Below are 18,466 nucleotides of genomic sequence, written 5' to 3'. Positions count from 1 at the left end.
CTACACCACCAAAATCCAGACATAGTAACACAAAAACATTCACGGAGCCTCTCAATAATAATCTGTCTAAACAGCAGAGACCTCCAAAGCAGAAACGCAAGCAACCTCCATCCCCCAACACAACCCATATGACACATAGCCCACAGACTCAGTGTGCCACTCAACCACAGCCATTAAGGCAAAACAACATACCCAACACACTAGTCATAATTGACTCTAGAGTCAGGCACACTGATGTCGCACTCACCAGGCTAAACAAGGAGAAGGTTACTGTCAGCTGCCTGTCGGGTGCCAGGGTCCGACACATAACCCATGCACTCAAGTCACTCCACAACAAGTACAAATGTGACTCTGTCATTGTCCATGTTGGTGTGAGTGACCTGAGACGTACTTCCCTGGACTACATGAAAAGAGACATGGGAAGAGCAGGTATGACCCTAGCCATGAGTAGCATTCTGCCATTGCCCAGAATGATACCGCAGTACAAGGACAAAATGATTGACTACAACAATTGGCTAAGCTTCTGGGGTCATTCTAAGGGGATCCAGTATATGTCTGCTTGGGATGACATGGTTGACGGACCACGATGCTTTGCCACAGATGGCCTGCACATGTCGCCCCTGGGATTCCGGATACCGACTAAGGCTCTTGCTTCCCCTATGGTGCCTTTTTTAGGCAGGGTTCAAATAACAAATTCACCACCATAAGAGGAACAGGCAAGCAAGGGTAATGCTACTCAATGCTAGAAGTCTAAATTTCAAAATGCACTCACTCGAGGCACCCCTTAAACTGGAGAACTTCAGTATCTGTGCAGTGACTTGAGACCTGGTTCAAGGCTCCAGAGAGCACCTCTGCAGTACCAGGCTATAACCCATACCACACTTTTTGGCCATGTAACCTGGACTGAAACACCAAAGGCGGAGGTGTGTCCATATTCATTAAGGATCTCCACACCTCCAGGCTAGTTGCTCAGCATAATGCATCCGAGGTTATCCAAGTGCAACTAACTCTGGGCAAAACTGCAATCCAAATTGTAGCTTGCTACAGATCCGCCACCATGCCCCAGGATTCCCACTCCTCTCTTCTTGATGTACTGGAAAATATTAGGGTTCAACCAAACACCCTAATAATGGACGACTTCAACTACCCCACCATTAACTGGGAAAACTACTCATGTACAATCCCCTTAGCTCAAAGCTTTCTGGAATTCATAAACTCCAATGCCCTGGTTTAACTTATCTCCACCAGGGGCAACAATATCCTAGGCCTAGTCATTACCAACATGAGTGACCGGTGTTCCACACCTGAACTCAACTCCTCGTTGGTCCGATCCGACCATAAGCTTATCACCGTTGATATCCACATCCCCCCCCCCCCCCCCATTAAGGAAACCACAGTAAAAAATTTCTCCAAAGCCAACTTCATGCTTCTTAAGACAGAAGTGATGAACTTCATAACACTCATGCAGATGGACAATACAGTTACAACTGCTGAATCCTACACAAATGCACTCTATAAGCACGTACACGAGTGCATGGATCATGCTATCCCAAACAGAACCAAGATGCTATCCTCCAAAAAAAGGAAGCCAATCTGGTGGTCCCCTGCCATAAACAAACTGTACAACAAAAGGAAGAAACTGTTGCAAAAGAGAGTAAAATCCCATGAGTGGAGGAGCTCCCTGGTCAGCCTCAGTAAGAAGCTGAGATCCCTTATAAGATCCTCCAAAGCTAGCTACGAAAACAAAATTGCCACTAAATCCAAGGACAACCACAAAGCATTCTATAGCTATGTCAAGAATCTAGATGGCAACACCCAGATCTGCTCTGTGTTACAGCACAAAGGCACGAAAATTACAGAACCAACTGATATTGCCAACATCCTGGCAGATAGGTTAAGTGCAAACTTTACCCCCCTCTCACCCCCTAAAAGGCCCATATCTATACAGGAAGAATGCAGAGTCCCTGTATTCACAACTACGCAGGTAAAAGCTGCACTCTCTAAAGCCAAAAACACAGCATCCATGGGACCGGACAACATCCCAGGCTGCGTTTTACACGAACTTCAGAACAAACTAGCTCCCCACATAAGCACCATGTTCAATAATAGCCTCGCATCAGGCTTTGTGCCCACTGAATGGTGCACAGGAAAAGTTATCCCACTCCACAAAGGGGGAGTCACCACTGATTCCGGGAACTGTCAACCTATTAGCCTGACGAGCCTGGTCTGCAAGGGCATGGAACGTATCATGGAATTCATAAACAAAGACATTGGTAACCTCCAAACTCTGGATCCCCACCCATTTTGGGTTTGTGAAAGGCAGATCATGCCTCCTGAACCTGATCGACTTCTTTGAGGCAGTCACCAAAGCCGTGGATGAGGGTAAGGTGGTTCAAACAGCCTATCTTGACCTCGCCAAGGCTTTCAACACCATCTCCCATTCTGGAATTATAGCTAAACTCACTAAACTAGGTGTAAAACCCTACGTCACAAGATGAGTTGCCAACTGGCTCACTGACAGAACCCACACTGTAAAAGTTGCAGACTCCAAATCTGACCTCAAAGTAGTGACAAGTGGAGTACCACAGTGTTCCATCCTGGGACCTCTCTTGTTTGGTATCTACTTCTCTGAAGGTACAGGCTAATACAGAAGGTCTCTGGCTAACGAAGTTCGCAGATGACTGCAAACTAGGAGCCATAGTCAAGTCCCCAAATGATATGGACATCTTACAGAAGGGCCTCACTGAGACAGATACCTGGTGTCAGAGCTGTGGCCTCAGGCTCAGTGCCAAAAAGCGCAGTGTCATCCCCTTTGGTAAAAACTCTGTACCCATGAACTACCACATAGGCAGCAATCTACTTAACACCGAATGTGTGATGAGACCTTGGGATCCAGGTGGACAGTAGTCTCTCCTTTGATAGTCACATCGCCACAGTAGTCAGGAAGTCCTTCTACATGGCACACCTCATCATAAAAGGATTCTCATCCAGGAAAAAAGAGGTCATTGTTCCCCTCTACTCGACACTCATTCGACCCATTATAGAGTACAGCGCCCCTTTTGGAATGTACCTCACAAGACATCTGCAGCAGCTGGAAAGGCCACAGAAGTACCTCACAAAGAGGATTACTGGCCTCAAACAAATTCCCTACACTGACAGCCTCAAACAACTCCAGCTTTACTCCGTCGCATATTGCCTACTCCGAGGTGATCTCTGCCTAACATATAAAGCTATGTCAAACCCAGAGCTGTTGGACATGCTACATCTAAAGAAATCCCAATCCCTCCGAGCTACATGCTCAAGGGACCTAAACCTTGTCACCACAATAAACAGGACATGCTGGAGGGATAGATTCCTGTCCCAGAGACTTCCTATGCTCTGAAACATGTTACCCATCTATGTCAAGCAAAGTTCTTCATTAGCATTCTTCAAGAAAAATCTTGATAAGTGGATGGGAAATAGGAAATACACCCCTGGGATCACTTCTGTGTCTCTGCTCGACAGTGACACAGGAAAATAACTTTCTTGGGTGACGTAAGCCATGGAACCTTGCTGGCTAGGCTTACGTAGGCCCTTGGGCCGATAGCCTAGTACCTACCTTTGAACCTAAGTGTTCCAGCCAAATTGGTCCTAAAAGCATTAGGCTCAATGGCAGCCTGTCACTCTAGTTCCTTTAGCCAGATATCGCATGCGCATCCTACAATGGCTGTTAGCCTCCCAGTGGTCTCTGACAGACCAGCCAATGTCACACCATATCTTGATTACCAGTCACTGCAAACAGGAACTTTCTTGGTGGCTCCACTCCAGCGAGATTATTTCGGACCATCCATTCATTCTTCCACAACTCCAAGCCATCGTGACCATGGATGTTTCCCAGATGGGATTGGGGGGCATTATCTGGGAAGAACATTCCAAAGCACTTTGTCCCCACTGGAGGCCAATTTGCCCATCAATATTCTAGAGATGAGGGCAGTGCTGTTAGCGTTGTAAGCATTTCAGGATGCCCTTCCTCCAGGAAGAGTAGCAATTCAGATGGACAACATGTAGGTAGTCTGGTACATCAACAAACAAGGATGAACCATATCTTACCCACTATGTCGAGAAGCCCTCGGAGTTTGGCAGTGGGCGATTTCTTCCAACCACTTTCTCACAGCAATGCATATTCTGGGGAGCTCCAATGTGTTAGACAAACTAAGCAGAACCATTCTCATGCCTCACAAGTGGTCTCTCAAGCCTATGGTGATGGAGATTTTTCGTCACTGGGGCCAACCTTGCTGCAATCTGTTTGTGTACCCTCTTAACAAGTGCAGCAGTTACTTTGCACTACTCCCCCCTCTGGGGGAGTCCCCCAGAGATGCTCTTCCCCACGATTGCCTCCCCCCCGGTCTTCTGTGTGCCTTTCCTCAAACTCTCTGATATCCCAGTTTCTAAGGAAAGTCAAGAAGTCAGAAAACACAATAATCCTCTTTACCCCTTTTTGGCTTCGACAAGTTTGTTTCCCTTCATTTGGCCTCATCTATTTTGGAAACCTTGGATGCTAGACCAAGCTCCATATATGCTGTCTCATCCAGAGGGAATGGTTCATCCAAATCTCCATCTCAAGGTCACTGCGTGGCTTCTCCAATTCCCATGATTGCTAGGTATTTTTCCCTTTCCTCTCCTGTCCACCAAATCATTGTGGCCCATCACAAACCTTCAACTAGGAAATTTTGTCAAAGTAAATGGGAACAATTCACAAGATGGGCCCTCAGTAATGCACCTGATCCTTATACAATCCCTGTACATAAAGTTTTTTGGACTTTTTAACTAACCTCTAACTGGTTCTTCTTCTTCTACAATTAAAGTCCATCTAGCTGGAATTTCTAACTACCACATGGGTTTTGATGGGTCATCCCTTATGTCCCACAGACTTTGTAAAGCCTTTTTAAAGGTATGAACCAGAATGGCTTCAGTGGTGAAAAAACGATCCACTAGGCATATAATATGTAACAAAGCAATTTATTAACGACACAGAGGAAAAAATAAAATAAATAAATAATATTAATCCAAATGAGTCAAATCCAAGCGCTTCCATCTCATGTATAGGAGACTTTTTCAAGAACAGAGCATGCCCAACAACTGAAAAACTTTTATACCATCATTAATTAAGTTTCAAAAACAAAAGTACCAATCATTTTCTGTTTTCACTAATTGAATCCTTTAGTGTAGGGTGTGATAGTTAAAGGTATAACACAATGAAATGTGCAACAAAATATGCAGTTTTACCATGAGTCAAACCAACACAAATAGTAAAAAAACATGTGTGTGTGTATATACCATTTGTGCATTATAATCAGTTGACATGAAATTAGAAAGTAAAAATATATATTAAAAAGTATATAACTAATGTACTTGTGTTAGGTTTTACAAGTGCATATACATACTCACATGCTTGTGTAAAATTTATGAATGTATAAATGAATAATGTCTGTATGAGTAAAAGCTAAAATATGTGTGCATATATATAACTTGTATACACAAAATTCATTTTGGAGGGTCAGAATGCACATAATAAAATTAAAAGTTCATTGCCAACATTAAGCAAATATGTTGGTATAATTTTTTTTTTAGGTTTAATAAATGATAAATGTGTTTATAATTAATAAATAAATAGATACATAAGCATATTATGTTAACTTAAAAATTGATAACCACCTATGTTAAATGCAGTGTATAACAAATTCACCTATCTAGGCTTTTTAACTTCAAAAAACAAGTAATTGAAATAGAATCATTTAGGCCTGGCCATTGAGTAGCATTTGATGTCCTTCAAGGATGCATCTGCAGTCCTAACATATGGGTTGTCCTGCCTCAGGCAGCCCTTCGGTCGGCCGGATTCCAAAGTCTGGGTCTGGCTTCGGCTGATGTCGCACTTCACCCAACGTCATAGCTGCTGTTTATTGGGTATAAAGGCATCAGCCGACGCCATTTTCCTCAGTCTTTCTTGCCGCGCGATACCCGAAGCAGAAGCTGTTCGCAAGTGCCGGTCGGTCAGATCCAGAGATTTCTACTACCGAAGACTTCTAAAAAGCCAAGTACCCCGTTGGGGACTCTTTCTTGCCTCAGCCGATGTCAGACAAAGTAAATAATTGTTTAACTTGTGGGAAACAAATACCTCATAAGGATTTCCACTCTTACTGCCTTCCTTGCTTAGGCCCAGACCACGACGTATCAGCTTGTCTAGCCTGTGCTTCCTTCAACCGACGGACACTTAGACGTCGGTCGGAGTTTGCAGAGGAGTTTTTTGGTCCCGCTTTTGCATACAAAATGCCGTTGGAGACTCCGACTTCTCAATTAGCTAAAAAGCGCAAGGAAAAGGACCGACATTCGTGGCTCGCGGTTTCGGCTGAAACCACGGTTAGGCCAACTGCGAATGTCTCAGTTTCGGCTGAAACCGAGCTCCCGGTTCTTCCTTCGGCCAAAAGCATGCTTCCGATAGCCGAGGCCTCACAGAGCATGGCTGAATCTGCTACTGAATTTACTGCTACAGAAGCAGGCACCCAGGATTTATCAGACACTATTCCTTTAGACATAACTACCCCTGCACGTGGGGCTGCTAGACCCCCTGCTTCCATGTCTATCAAGGCTTTTGCCAGGGCTAAGGCAGCTAAATCTTCTAAGGCCTTGCCTGCCAAAACTCCTTCACATAGGCCTACTTCTAGTTCCCAAATACTCAGCCTGGCTGAGGATCTCATTTCTTTGATCAGAGGATCCCAACCTCACCCAGACAGGGCCTCTCAGCACCCTCCAGACAAGAGGCCTAGGACTGAACCACCGGAACCTGTCTCTACAGATTATTCATCGGATGACTCAGACCTTTCAGACCCTCACAAAGGCCCATATTCTCCTTATGAGGATTCTGATGCAGAAGACTCCATTCCTTCTGCTTCTCCTCCTGAAGAATTTTCCTTTGGGGAAACCTTGCATGCTATGAGGGAACACTTCCAATGGCAGGGCCAGGATTTTTCAGATTCAAGGAAAAGGCTAAGGACCTTTTTACACTTACCACAGCATAGACCTTTAGCCATTCCGCCAGTACTAACAGTTGTTGATGATGCGTATAATGATGCCTGCACTGCTCCTGATTCTCTTCCTCCGGCCCCTGCCAAGCCAGACAGATATTACAGGGTCCCGGACACACACTACCATTTGTATAAGGCTCCTGTTGCAGACCCTGGAACCATTTCACAGGGCCCTAAAGGTGTGGCAGCTGCCTCTGCCAAAAACCCTCTTCCCTCTGAAAGGGAATCTAGAGCATTAGAGAGATTGGGTAAAAAGGTTTATACTTCTGCTACTCTTTCGGTCAGGGCCTTGAACTGTCAATTTCACATGATTCAGTACCAGGAATTTTTGTTAGACCAGCTAAATAAAAAACTATCTTATCCTGAACCTTTAGACCGCAAGTCCCTTCAGGATTTGGTACATAACTCTCAGCAGGTCAGTAACCATTTCTTAAAATGTGGCTATGATGCACTGGAGGCTTCCTTTAGATCAGCTGTGACTGGAACAGTGACTCGAAGGCATGCCTGGTTAAAAGAACAATCCTTACCAGACCATGTTAAGTCAAAACTCCTAGATGCTCCCATGGAGAAACAAAGTTTGTTTGTCTCCCCTGCACAGGAGGTTCTAAAAAAGGTGGAAGAAAAAGCAAAATCTGTCCAAACAGTCAAGGATTTCTTACAGGTCCAACCTCCGAGGTTTAGCAGAAATTGGCCTTCGAAGAATTGGTCCTTTCCAGACAACTCCAGAGCGCAGAGAGGCAGAAATAGACGCCCAAGAGGCAGAGGTCAATCTAGGGGTGCCTACAGGGGACGTCAGTGGCAACCTACCAACCAGAGAAGTACTGCCACGGAATCAACTACAACCACTTCCACAGGGCAGACACAATGACTTGGCTCTAGTTCCGCCTACCAGGGAACAACTGGAAGCACCCTTGGGCGGAAAACTAGCCTTATTCTCCGACAACTGGCATTACATTACAGGAGACAAATGGACTCTACAAACAATAGACAAGGGCTACAGGTTTCACTTCCATACTCTACCAAAAAAGAGAGGAATGCCAAACCTACCACCAAGCCAAAAAACAGATGCTCTAAGACAAATCAACAACTTACTAAGGATGAGAGCTATAGAAGAGGTGCCACCTATGGAACAAGGCCAAGGATTTTACTCCAGGCTTTTCCTTGTACCAAGAAAAGAAAATCAATGGAGACCTATTCTAGATTTGTCCGCACTGAACACATACCTCATTGTTCCAAAATTCAAAATGCTGACCCTCCAGCAACTTCTTCCCATGCTGGGCAAGGAGTCTTGGCTGGTGACTCTAGATCTCAAGGAGGCATACCTGCACGTCCCTATACGACCAGATTGCAGAAGACACCTCAGATTTCTTGCAGGATCAGAGCATTATCAATTCTCAGCATTGCCTCTTGGCTTATCTACTGCACCCAGAGTATTCACGAAATGCCTGGCATCAGTAATTGCTCATTCCAGACTTCACGGAATTCAGATTTACCCATACCTGGACGACTGCCTAATACAAGCGGACAACAAGGCAAAGTTAACAAAACATTTGGAAAATGTCATACAACTGTTGCAAGCCTTGGGATACACAGTCAACATGCAAAAGTCAAGACTAGTAGCATCCCAAAGGATAACATTCTTGGGTGCAGAATTAGACACATCAACTCAGATGGCTTTTCTCACAGAAGAAAAACAAAAGCAACTACCAGTCTACTTCATGACATTAACAACACAAACTCAGCTTACTGCAAGGAAAGTCCTGCAAGCCCTGGGCTACATGGCATCCTGCATAATATTGGTTCCGCATGCCAGGCTGCATATGAGAAAGCTACAATGGTATCTAAGGAATGTATGGTCTCAACACAAGCACAGTCTAGAAGCCCAGATTCCAATAATTCCATGCCTGAAGCAAGAATTCCTGTGGTGGGCTCAGGCCTGTCAGCTGAACAGAGGTTTGCTTTCCACAAACCACATCCAAGCCAGACCATCACCACGGACGCCTCAGACCTAGGATGGGGGGCACACATGGTGGACAAGTGTAGACAAGGCCTATGGACCCAAGACCAGCTAAATCTACACATAAATCTAAAGGAGATGCTGGCAGTGAAACATGCGATCTAGGCATTCAGACCACTCCTTCAACAGGGTCATCTGCTGATAAGGACGGACAATACCACAGTCATGTGGTACATCAACAAACAGGGAGGTACACATTCATATCCTCTATGCCGGATGGCAATGGACCTGTGGAATGTGGCCCTGAACCTCAACATTCAACTTCAGGCCAGATTTGTACCAGGAAAAGAAAATTCTCTAGCAGACACCTTAAGCAGAACTACCACGGATGCTCACGAATGGATGCTGCATCCAGATATCTTCAAAGCCATAACAAAGAAATGGGGATTACCACAGATAGACCTGTTTGCCTCCCCACACAATCACCAATTGAAGAAATTCTGCACAAGAGCATACCACCCACTTGCTTGGAGGGTGGACTCCCTTTCCTTCAGCTGGAAAAACCTGACAGCATATGCATTTCCACCTCTTCCCTTGATGTACAAAGTTCTACTGAAGATCAGAGAGGATCAGCCAAGGGTAATTCTGATAGCTCCAGACTGGCCGAGGCAACATTGGTACCCGCTACTGAGAAGCATGTCTTGGACACACGCATGGCATCTACCTCTGTCCCTTACTACTAACACAGGACAACTACAAGATCCTACATCCAAACTTGAAAACACTGCAGCTAGCTGCTTGGAATATTGCATAAAACAAAATAACCCAGGTTTATCTCAGAGGGTTAAGGACATTATCCTGGAGGCACGCAGACCCTCCACAAGGAAGACTTATTCAGCCAAGTGGAAAAGATACCTCATTTGGAGTGCAGCAAAGGGAGAAAATGTCTCATTGGCAAACATAGCACACATCCTGGAATATTTAGCAGAGCTGTTCCACAATGGCCTGCCTTACTCCTCCATTAAGATTCATGCATCAGCAATTTCAGCAGAATACAACATGGATCCTCCTGTCTTCTCTCATCCTCTACTCAGGCAGTTCTTGAGAGGAATCAAAAATGTAAAGCCTCCAAGGAAACCACCTTTACCTACATGGGATCTCAACTTTGTGCTGGAAAAGTTAACACTTCCCCCTTTTGAACCAGCAGCAACAGCAGAATTACAATTCTTGTCTTGGAAAACTGCTTTCCTGCTAGCAATTATTTATTTATTTATTTATTTATTTATTTGCAGTTGTTTAACCAGGATAGTCCATTGGGCCCAATGGAGTCCTGGGGAGAAAAGCTCCACATACAGATTATACAAAGATTAAGTTCCACACATAGAATACTTGATGATTACAGAGTAACATTATACAATTTCAGGTTATAATCAGGTCAAATATATTTTAATCAAAAGTAATACATGCAAAAGTATTTAATGTAATTTTTTTTTTTTTTTTTTTTTTTTTTTTTTAGGTAGTTAGATGCAGAAGGCTGATAGGTAGTTAGATGCAGTAGGCTAGGAGATTGCTGGTTATAAGTAAGGAAATTATGTACTGCAAGCAAGCTTGAAATGTCTATCTGGGATTTGTAAGAAGGGGAAGAGAAGAGAGTGGAGAGTAGGCTATGGGGGATGGGAGCAGGAGCATTGCCATGTTGATGTTAGATGACAATGAAGTTGTTTTTTAAAGTATGAGAGGCTAGTGGTAGTGCAATGGAGGCGGGTAGGGAGTTCCATGAGCGAGCTAGTGAGAAGGACAGGAGGTTTTGTCCTGGGGTGCGGAGGGGTCTGTAAACCTCAATAAGGTTTTGATTGTTTGATCTTAGAAGTCTTTGGGTGTGGTGCAATTTAAAGGTAGTTGAGAGGGAGGGACAGAGGTATGGTTGGAATATGAGTTTATGGACATAGGTAAGCTGAGTGTAGGAAAGGTAGTTGGAGTTCTAGCCAGTTGAGCTTGTGAAGAGGTATACAGTGATGGGTTGATGATTTGTTGCTGGTGGCAAATCTGGCTATTTTATTGTAGCAAGAGGACAATTTAGCTTTGAGAGATGATTGTAGGTTAGTTAAAGAGGGCACCATAGAGAAGGGAGGGAAGGAGAAATGTGGTAGAAAGAGTATGTTTAGTAGTTGGGGTGAGGAACCGATTATGTCGGTAGAGCATGCCGAGTTTTGATGTGTTTTTTTATGTTTAGTAGCAGATGGGAGTTGAAATTAAGCTTGTCATCGATTTGGACTCCTAGTAGTTTGGTTTCAGATACCAGCTCAAGAGGTGTGTTATTTTGGCTAGTGATGGAGAATAATTTCCTGTCAAAGTTATTAGTTTTAGAGGGAGTAAATATCATTAGTTTAGTTTTAGCAGCATTAAGTGCTAGATGGTTGTCTTTCATCCACTGTTCAGTGGAGGAGAAGGCATCTTGAGTAAGTTTTAAAAGGGTTGGGATGGATGAGGCAGCACAGATAATTGTGGAATCAATTACTTCAGCAAGAAGGGTATCTGAGTTACAGGCATTAATGGCAGTACAACCCTTCCTTATATTCCATCAGGACAGAGTCTCTCTGAGAACTAACCCTACCTTTATGCCAAAAGTGGTCTTCAGAGTATCATTGAACCAAGCGATTCATTTGCCTACATTCTTCCCCAACCCACAGAACAGGGGGGAAAGACTGCTACATACCTTGGATATGCACAGACAATTACGCTACTATCTGGACAGAACTAAGACCAGCAGAAAAACTGACCAGCTTCTGGTAGCATATGCAACAGGAATGCAAGGAAAAGCAATTTCAAAACAGACAATCTCAAAATGGATAGGAAATTGCATTCGATTTTACTACTCTTTTCATGGAAAGACAACTCCTGCTAATATCAGACCTCATTCCACAAGAGCTACAGCCACCACTACAGCTTTCCTATCAGGAGTGGCTACCAAAGACATTTTAGAAGCTGCTACTTGGAGCTCCGTGCATACATTTGCCAAGCATTACAATCTTCCCTTATACTCCAGATCCCGAGCAGGTTTTGCAACAGCTGTTTTGCAAGGGATCTTAACTACACCATCTTTATCTTAGTGCCTCCTCCCCCAGTTTGGCTATGGTATTCTACCCATATGTTAGGACTGCAGATGCATCCTTGAAGGACATAGTACAGTTTTGTACCTACCATAAATGTAGATGTCCGATAGGTATGCATCTGCAGTCAGGATTACCCACCCTCCTTCCCCTCTGTGGTATTCCTAGGGTATTTACCCCTCTTTTAGCTAGCTGGGGGAATCTATTATGGTGTATTTGTTTGTATATATGTATTTATATATATATATATATATATATATATATCTATATATATATGTATTTATATTGTTTGCTCTCTACTGTTTGGAATTATTTGCATTTATCCAAATTTAGCCTTACTAGAGGGCACCTGGCATCTGGGGCAAGAAACACTGAGGAAAATGGCGTCGGCTGATGCCTTTTTACCCAATAAACAGCAGCTATGACGTCGGGTGAAGTGCGACATCAGCCGAAGCCAGACCCAGACTTTGGAATCCGGCCGACCGAAGGGCTGCCTGAGGCAGGACAACCCATATGTTAGGACTGCAGATGCATACCTATCGGACATCTACATTTATGGTAGGTACAAAACTGTACTTTCTTAATTGCCATAAAGCTTCATTCATTTCCAAATGTAATGGCCATGGTCCACCCCTTGGGTTTACTTCCATAGCTTTTATGATAGTAAGTTTAAACCCATGATCCGGCCATTCATTACAATGCCTTGCCAAGACGTTTATATCCTTTTTTAATTTAATGTCGCTCGAATGTTCGTAAATACTTGTCTGTAACTTTCTTTCCGTTTTTTTTCAATATAAAAACAGGTGCATTTGCAACAGAAAGCACAATAAACGACTCTTTCAGTGTTACAACAACATTTTGTTCTTCTGGGCAACTCTAATGCCATTAATGTTAAATTTCATGCCTTCCATTATATATTGGCAATACTTACAAAATCCACATTTTCTCATGCCCCCAATACTATAAACTTGGGTGTTGTTTTCAAGTATGTGTTTGAGGGACTGACCCTTCTGTACACTGGAATAGGTATTTCCCCTATACATTGTCTAATTTCATTACACGAGGTTAAAATAATCCAGTTTTTCTCTAAAATTCTTAGTATGTCATGACTCAAGATTATATGTGGTAATAAAAGCACAACGATAGTTAGTTTCTGATAATATTGGATTTTCAAGGCTCATACTGTTCTGTGAATTATCATCAAAAACCCTTTGTCCATCTACTTCACTCTGTGTTATGTTGTATGCTGTCAGCCATTAGAATAGCTTGAAAAAAGCCTCTCTCTCTTTTGTTGACAACCTCTAACATTACATTATTTACTAAATCTCTTGGATATTCTCTTTTTATAAACATTTCTTTTAGTAAATCACATTCATTCAGAAGTGTCAAAAGCAAGATATCATACGGGCCGTTCTTACAAATTGGCCCTTCACTACCGCTCTCTTTTGTTTGTAAGGGCGTACACTATCAATATATCTTTTTAAAGGGAGCCCTAATCTTAAGACCTCCATTTAAATAACCCATTCCTCCCTGGGATCTTACACTAGTTCTTCATCAGCTACATGTGACTTAAAGTTTCTAACTTAGAAAACTTTATTTTTAGTGGCTATTACATCTGCCAGAAGAGTATCTGAACTTCAGGCTTTGTCCTGCAAAACCACCGTACGTAATATTTCACAAAGACTTCCTTAGGAGTAATCCATCCTTTTTACCGAAGGTAGTCACAGAATTTAACATCAGACACTACAAATATCAGTCTTTTTCCCTAATTTCTCCAGTAGAGGGCGAATTCCCTTGATTTATTGGATGTCCACAGACAGCTGTGATTTTATCTTCACAGAATAAAATATTTCAGAAAATCTAACTATTTGTTGCTTTTTCCTCACTTTCTTTAGGTAACCCAGTTACAAAGGTTACCTTGGCAAAATGGCTTAGAGATTGTATTACATTTGTCTGCCAGTCAAAAGGGCTTCACCTTTCACACCCAGTAAAAGCCCACTCAACTAGAGCTGTGGCAACTTCTGCAGTTTTTCATGCCAGAGCTTCTTTAGATGATATTTGTGCAGCAGCCACATGGTGTTGTCATACATTTATCACTCATTACAAATTGGATCAGTTCTCTAGGGGACGGGCATCATTCGGTTCGATGGTGCTTAGGAATATTCTTCTGTGAGTCATCCCAAGATTCAGTAACTGGGGAGTCTGTCCCATAGTCAAGGATTACATGAAGATTTACAACATTAGATAAAGAAGTTATGTTTTACCATAATGTTACATCTGTGTTGCCGATCTTCACTAATCTTTGACATCCCCTTAGTGAAGATCGACAACACAGATGGAACTTTATGAAAAGACATGATTTCTTTTTCTTTCTCTTTTCTCCATTAGCTTTCCACAGATCTAGTGTTTTTCCTTGGTAATGATGCAAAATGTTTTCTATGTGAAATAGTTACAAAGCAAGTCACTCATTTTGATCAACACCCATCCTGCATCCTGAAGATTTTTATTATTAAAATGTGTTTAACTGTAGTAATTGTAAGTAAAACACAGTATAATCGCACTGTTTTCAAGAACAGAACCTGTACTCCTAATAATATTCCCCATATGTAATAAAAAGAGAATTCTGTCTTAAGTTTGTGTGCTGTAGTTTATATCCATGCTATTAAAAGATATATTACAAAATAAAGCAAGAAATAACCATAATTTTCATCTGCATTTTGTTTATACAGCAAGCTACTTCTTTCACCTTCGTAATTTATCAACTTTGCATAAAGTAATACCTCACCAAAACTAAGGAATCTGCAATGTCCTTATGAAATATTTTTATCAGAAGCAAGTTCCATAACCTCATCAGTCTACCAAATGCAGTTAAGTTAATATATTTAGTAAATCCTAAGTTCATACACTTTCAGTTATCAGATATGTATTTACACTCATTCTTTTTATCAGTAGCATTTTAAAATGCATATAATTTCATTTTTGCAAGCAAAAGTAAAAAAAAAAAAGTGTACCTTTTTCTGTATAAATTTGTCTGCTGACAGCAGTCGTATTGCTCTTAAATGTTATATTATGAATAAAAAAGATGTCTAGTGCCGCCTTTACCATGATGTATGCGAAGTGTAGTCCTCGTTTCTGCCTTGTGTTCGACTCTTTTCACCTGTTCTGTAACCCCCAGTAAATATACTGCAATTATGTGTAAAGTGCCAAGAAGTGTTTGTGTAGTGTCCACTACAATAAAAAGTACCTATAATTAGCCCATGTAAGAAATCATTTTTCGAAGAAAATGCATATACCATGCCCATAGCATTCCATACATAAAAGCATTTCAGCAGCACCTCAAGTACACAAGTGATGCATGTATGCTTTATCTGATCTACTCTTATTCTAGGACATATTACCTTTATCAGAGCATAGTATTAATCAGTGCACTGTTTCTTTATTTTCTCTCTTCTGCCTTCGCACACAGTTTTCCTTTCTACTTTTCATGCCAACAACTATCTGTAAAATAAAGCACAGAAAAGCTGAAAGTCAAAAGTAGAAAACATGTTATAGCTTTGATTTGCTTTCACCCTGTGAAGTCAAAAACAATCCAAAAACGGAAGTAACAGACCAGCCATATCTCCAAGTGGGCAGAAGAATCTGCTTCAGAAATAGGCTAAAAGTACAAAATTCGTTAACATGAAAATTAAAATGTTCTTGGCCTAGTGTGTGTGTGTTAATGATAAAAATCAAAAATATGAAATCAGTTGTTTTGAAATGTACTTGAATGCAACAAACCTAGATTAGCATTTGCATATTAAAATGCGTAAATGAGAGTTTTAAATGAGTGCCTATTATTTCCAAAGCTGCTATTACCTTTCACAGTAAGAAAGATAACACTGGCTTACTTGTGTTCTGTACTGCAAGAACTTTTTTTTCATAACTATAGAAAAACGTTTTTTGTTAGACATATCTTCCTCTTCCCCCAGTAAAAGGAATGAGTGGACAAGTTATGAGAATTCTCATTGTTCTTTTTTCTTGCTTCTTGAAATGTTACTTACTCTTGGTTTCCTTTGGTGAAACAGTTCTCCAGATGTCCTTTTCAACATGTCTTACTAGGGATTAGTTTCAGTCCATCTTTTCACAGTTAGTGACTATATTATGATTTTTAATGAACAAACCTGCTTCTTCAGAGCTGCTAATTCTTGTAACATTAGGCAGAAATAATTTAAGTTGAGATGCCGATATAAATATTGCTTTCAGTGTTACTTTTTGTTTAGAGAACATTCACCAGGGGCCAGAAGGCTTTCATTTCTTACATAGTTTGTGGAAGAGTCATTGTCAAACATGGTGGTGGTATTTCCCACCTTAAAAGGAGCCTTAGCTCAAACAATGTATAGAACTAATTTGTCCTAATAAGAAATTTTACTGTTATAAATCTTGGAGGAGATGCTGACTTTGTTAGGGCTTTTACAAGGTATCTGTGCTTTGTTTCTGTATGCCATATGTGAGCCCTTACTGGAGTATTAGTATTTTTGGAAACTAGATGGTTTTAGAAGAATAATGTTGTTACCGCCTCCGTCTTCTGATACTCCATATTTTCTCTTTGTTGATCTCCATATTTCATAATGCGTCCAGCTTGTCTACTAGCGCTCTATTTTAAGAGGAAAGTGGTCTGTATTTCCTTCTGTTTAAATCTTCCATCTGTAGCATATGAAGTTTGTTTCCTTAATTTGACTTCCTGTATTGCTGTATCAGGATTTTGAAGAGCTCAGTTTATTGCAGTTATCTTAGAGAATCCATTTTGCAGTGCTCCATGTCCATTTCTAAGTATAATTCTTGTAGAGAAGTTCCCACCTACTGTCTTTTCTTGATGATGGTTCTTCTGAGATTGAAGTAGTTTTTTTATATTTGTCCACTTGATTATTTGTTGGAAGATAGCGTTGCACTTTAGACAAAAGGTATGTAAGACAAGAGTTCTGATTGCTTCTCTTAGTTGAACAGTACGGCCCTTTTCTGCCATCTGCTGAGCGTTTAAAAGGAGCTGTTATTTGATTGCCATCTCAGATTGCCTTTGATATTTCTGAATTTGTGAGAATTGAAGGCATCATACCAGTAGTCTGTGCAGAAACTAAGAAGTGTGCTGAATGGGTAATGAGCAAAGTAAATACATCCAACATTTGTTTCAGTACAGTATTCTTTTTCAGAGCTGTATGTCCTCTTCAGCACATTCTTGTTTTAACTTGGTTATTCAAGAAACTGTAACTACCACTGGTCAGCAAACTTAGATCAGCAGCCACACTTCAGCTCATGAGCAAAGATGAGCTTCCATATATCTCTGCAATTTACAAAGGATGAACTTTATTGACATTCATCCTCCAGGTTAGAAAAAGACCAATCATGTATTTCCTCAAAAAAAAAAAAAAAATCCACAGCATGCACACTAGAGTTATAATGTCTAGGAATGGGTCACGGCTTTTCAAAGATGAGGGCTAGGTTCATGAAGACTGCATTTTAAATGGTTTCCAATATAAAGACCTGTAAGATCTGTGAAAGTTCAGGGGAAAATACAGAAGGATGCATCCTGAAAGTTTATTGCATATGAAGGAGAATCGAGTTAGCGAAATGTTGTAACGTAACCAATCTTTTGTGCCTTGAACCATTCCATTGTACATAATTACAACATGAACAGCATGACTTACCACTGAGGATATTGTAATTAATGTCTGACTACTCTTTTTGAGAAAATGATTTTCAGAAAACTTCTGCTCCATTCCAAAATTTGTCTTCCATCTCCAAAAGCCAAGAACAGAGTTCCGTGCAACTGTTAACCTGGCAAGGACAGATTTCTAGAACATTCAAGAGACTGTTGGACAGAACTTGCTTGTTTGGGAGGACTGCTAAATAAGCTATAATTGTGTAATAGGTACAGGTGCAATAAGGAACCAGCTGCTATAGTGGTGTATAGAATAATTGTAATAATAAGTAATATAGCTGTCTAAGAGAAAGTTAAATTCTAGGTCTGATACACTTGTAATTGTATGTTTGTATATTTGTCTCTTTTAAGCTTGTATAATTGTATGTATGTGTCTTTTCGAGCATGATGCACGTAATTTCATGTAGACTTCACTTGTGTCTAAATGACAAAGTTTACTTTGACTTTTTAATCTGTTTTAATACATCCATCTTTGCCTGACTGCTTATATAACCACAAAAGCTACCTTTGATGTTATGCCAGTGTTGCCAGATGTCCCTATTTGAGCAGGACTGACCGGAAATCAGCAGCCCAATCCTGAGTCCCACACTGCCTGTTAAAATCCTGGCGAAACAGCCTCTGCTTTGTGATCTTTGATTGGCTC

The 18,466-nt window shown here is 41.3% G+C and overlaps 1 protein-coding gene across 1 annotated transcript in view; it reads left to right on the top strand.

Moving 5' to 3' along the window:
- Nucleotides 1-10,542, top strand: part of HACD3 (3-hydroxyacyl-CoA dehydratase 3) — a 1,036,541-nt gene extending 1,025,999 nt beyond the window's left edge. The window contains exon 10 of the mRNA XM_044076349.1: nt 10,535-10,542. Within this exon, the coding sequence (XP_043932284.1) occupies nt 10,535-10,542 (8 nt within the window). The remainder of the gene's footprint in view (nt 1-10,534) is intronic.
- Nucleotides 10,543-18,466: the final 7,924 nt, after the last annotated feature.

The sequence above is a fragment of the Protopterus annectens genome, chromosome 7.part0 (assembly GCF_019279795.1).
Source record: "Protopterus annectens isolate FY-2018-M chromosome 7.part0, PAN1.0, whole genome shotgun sequence".
In the NCBI taxonomy this organism is placed as follows: domain Eukaryota; kingdom Metazoa; phylum Chordata; order Ceratodontiformes; family Protopteridae; genus Protopterus; species Protopterus annectens.
Note: the sequence above shows the minus strand (reverse complement) of the source record. Positions and strands in the feature narration are given on the sequence as shown.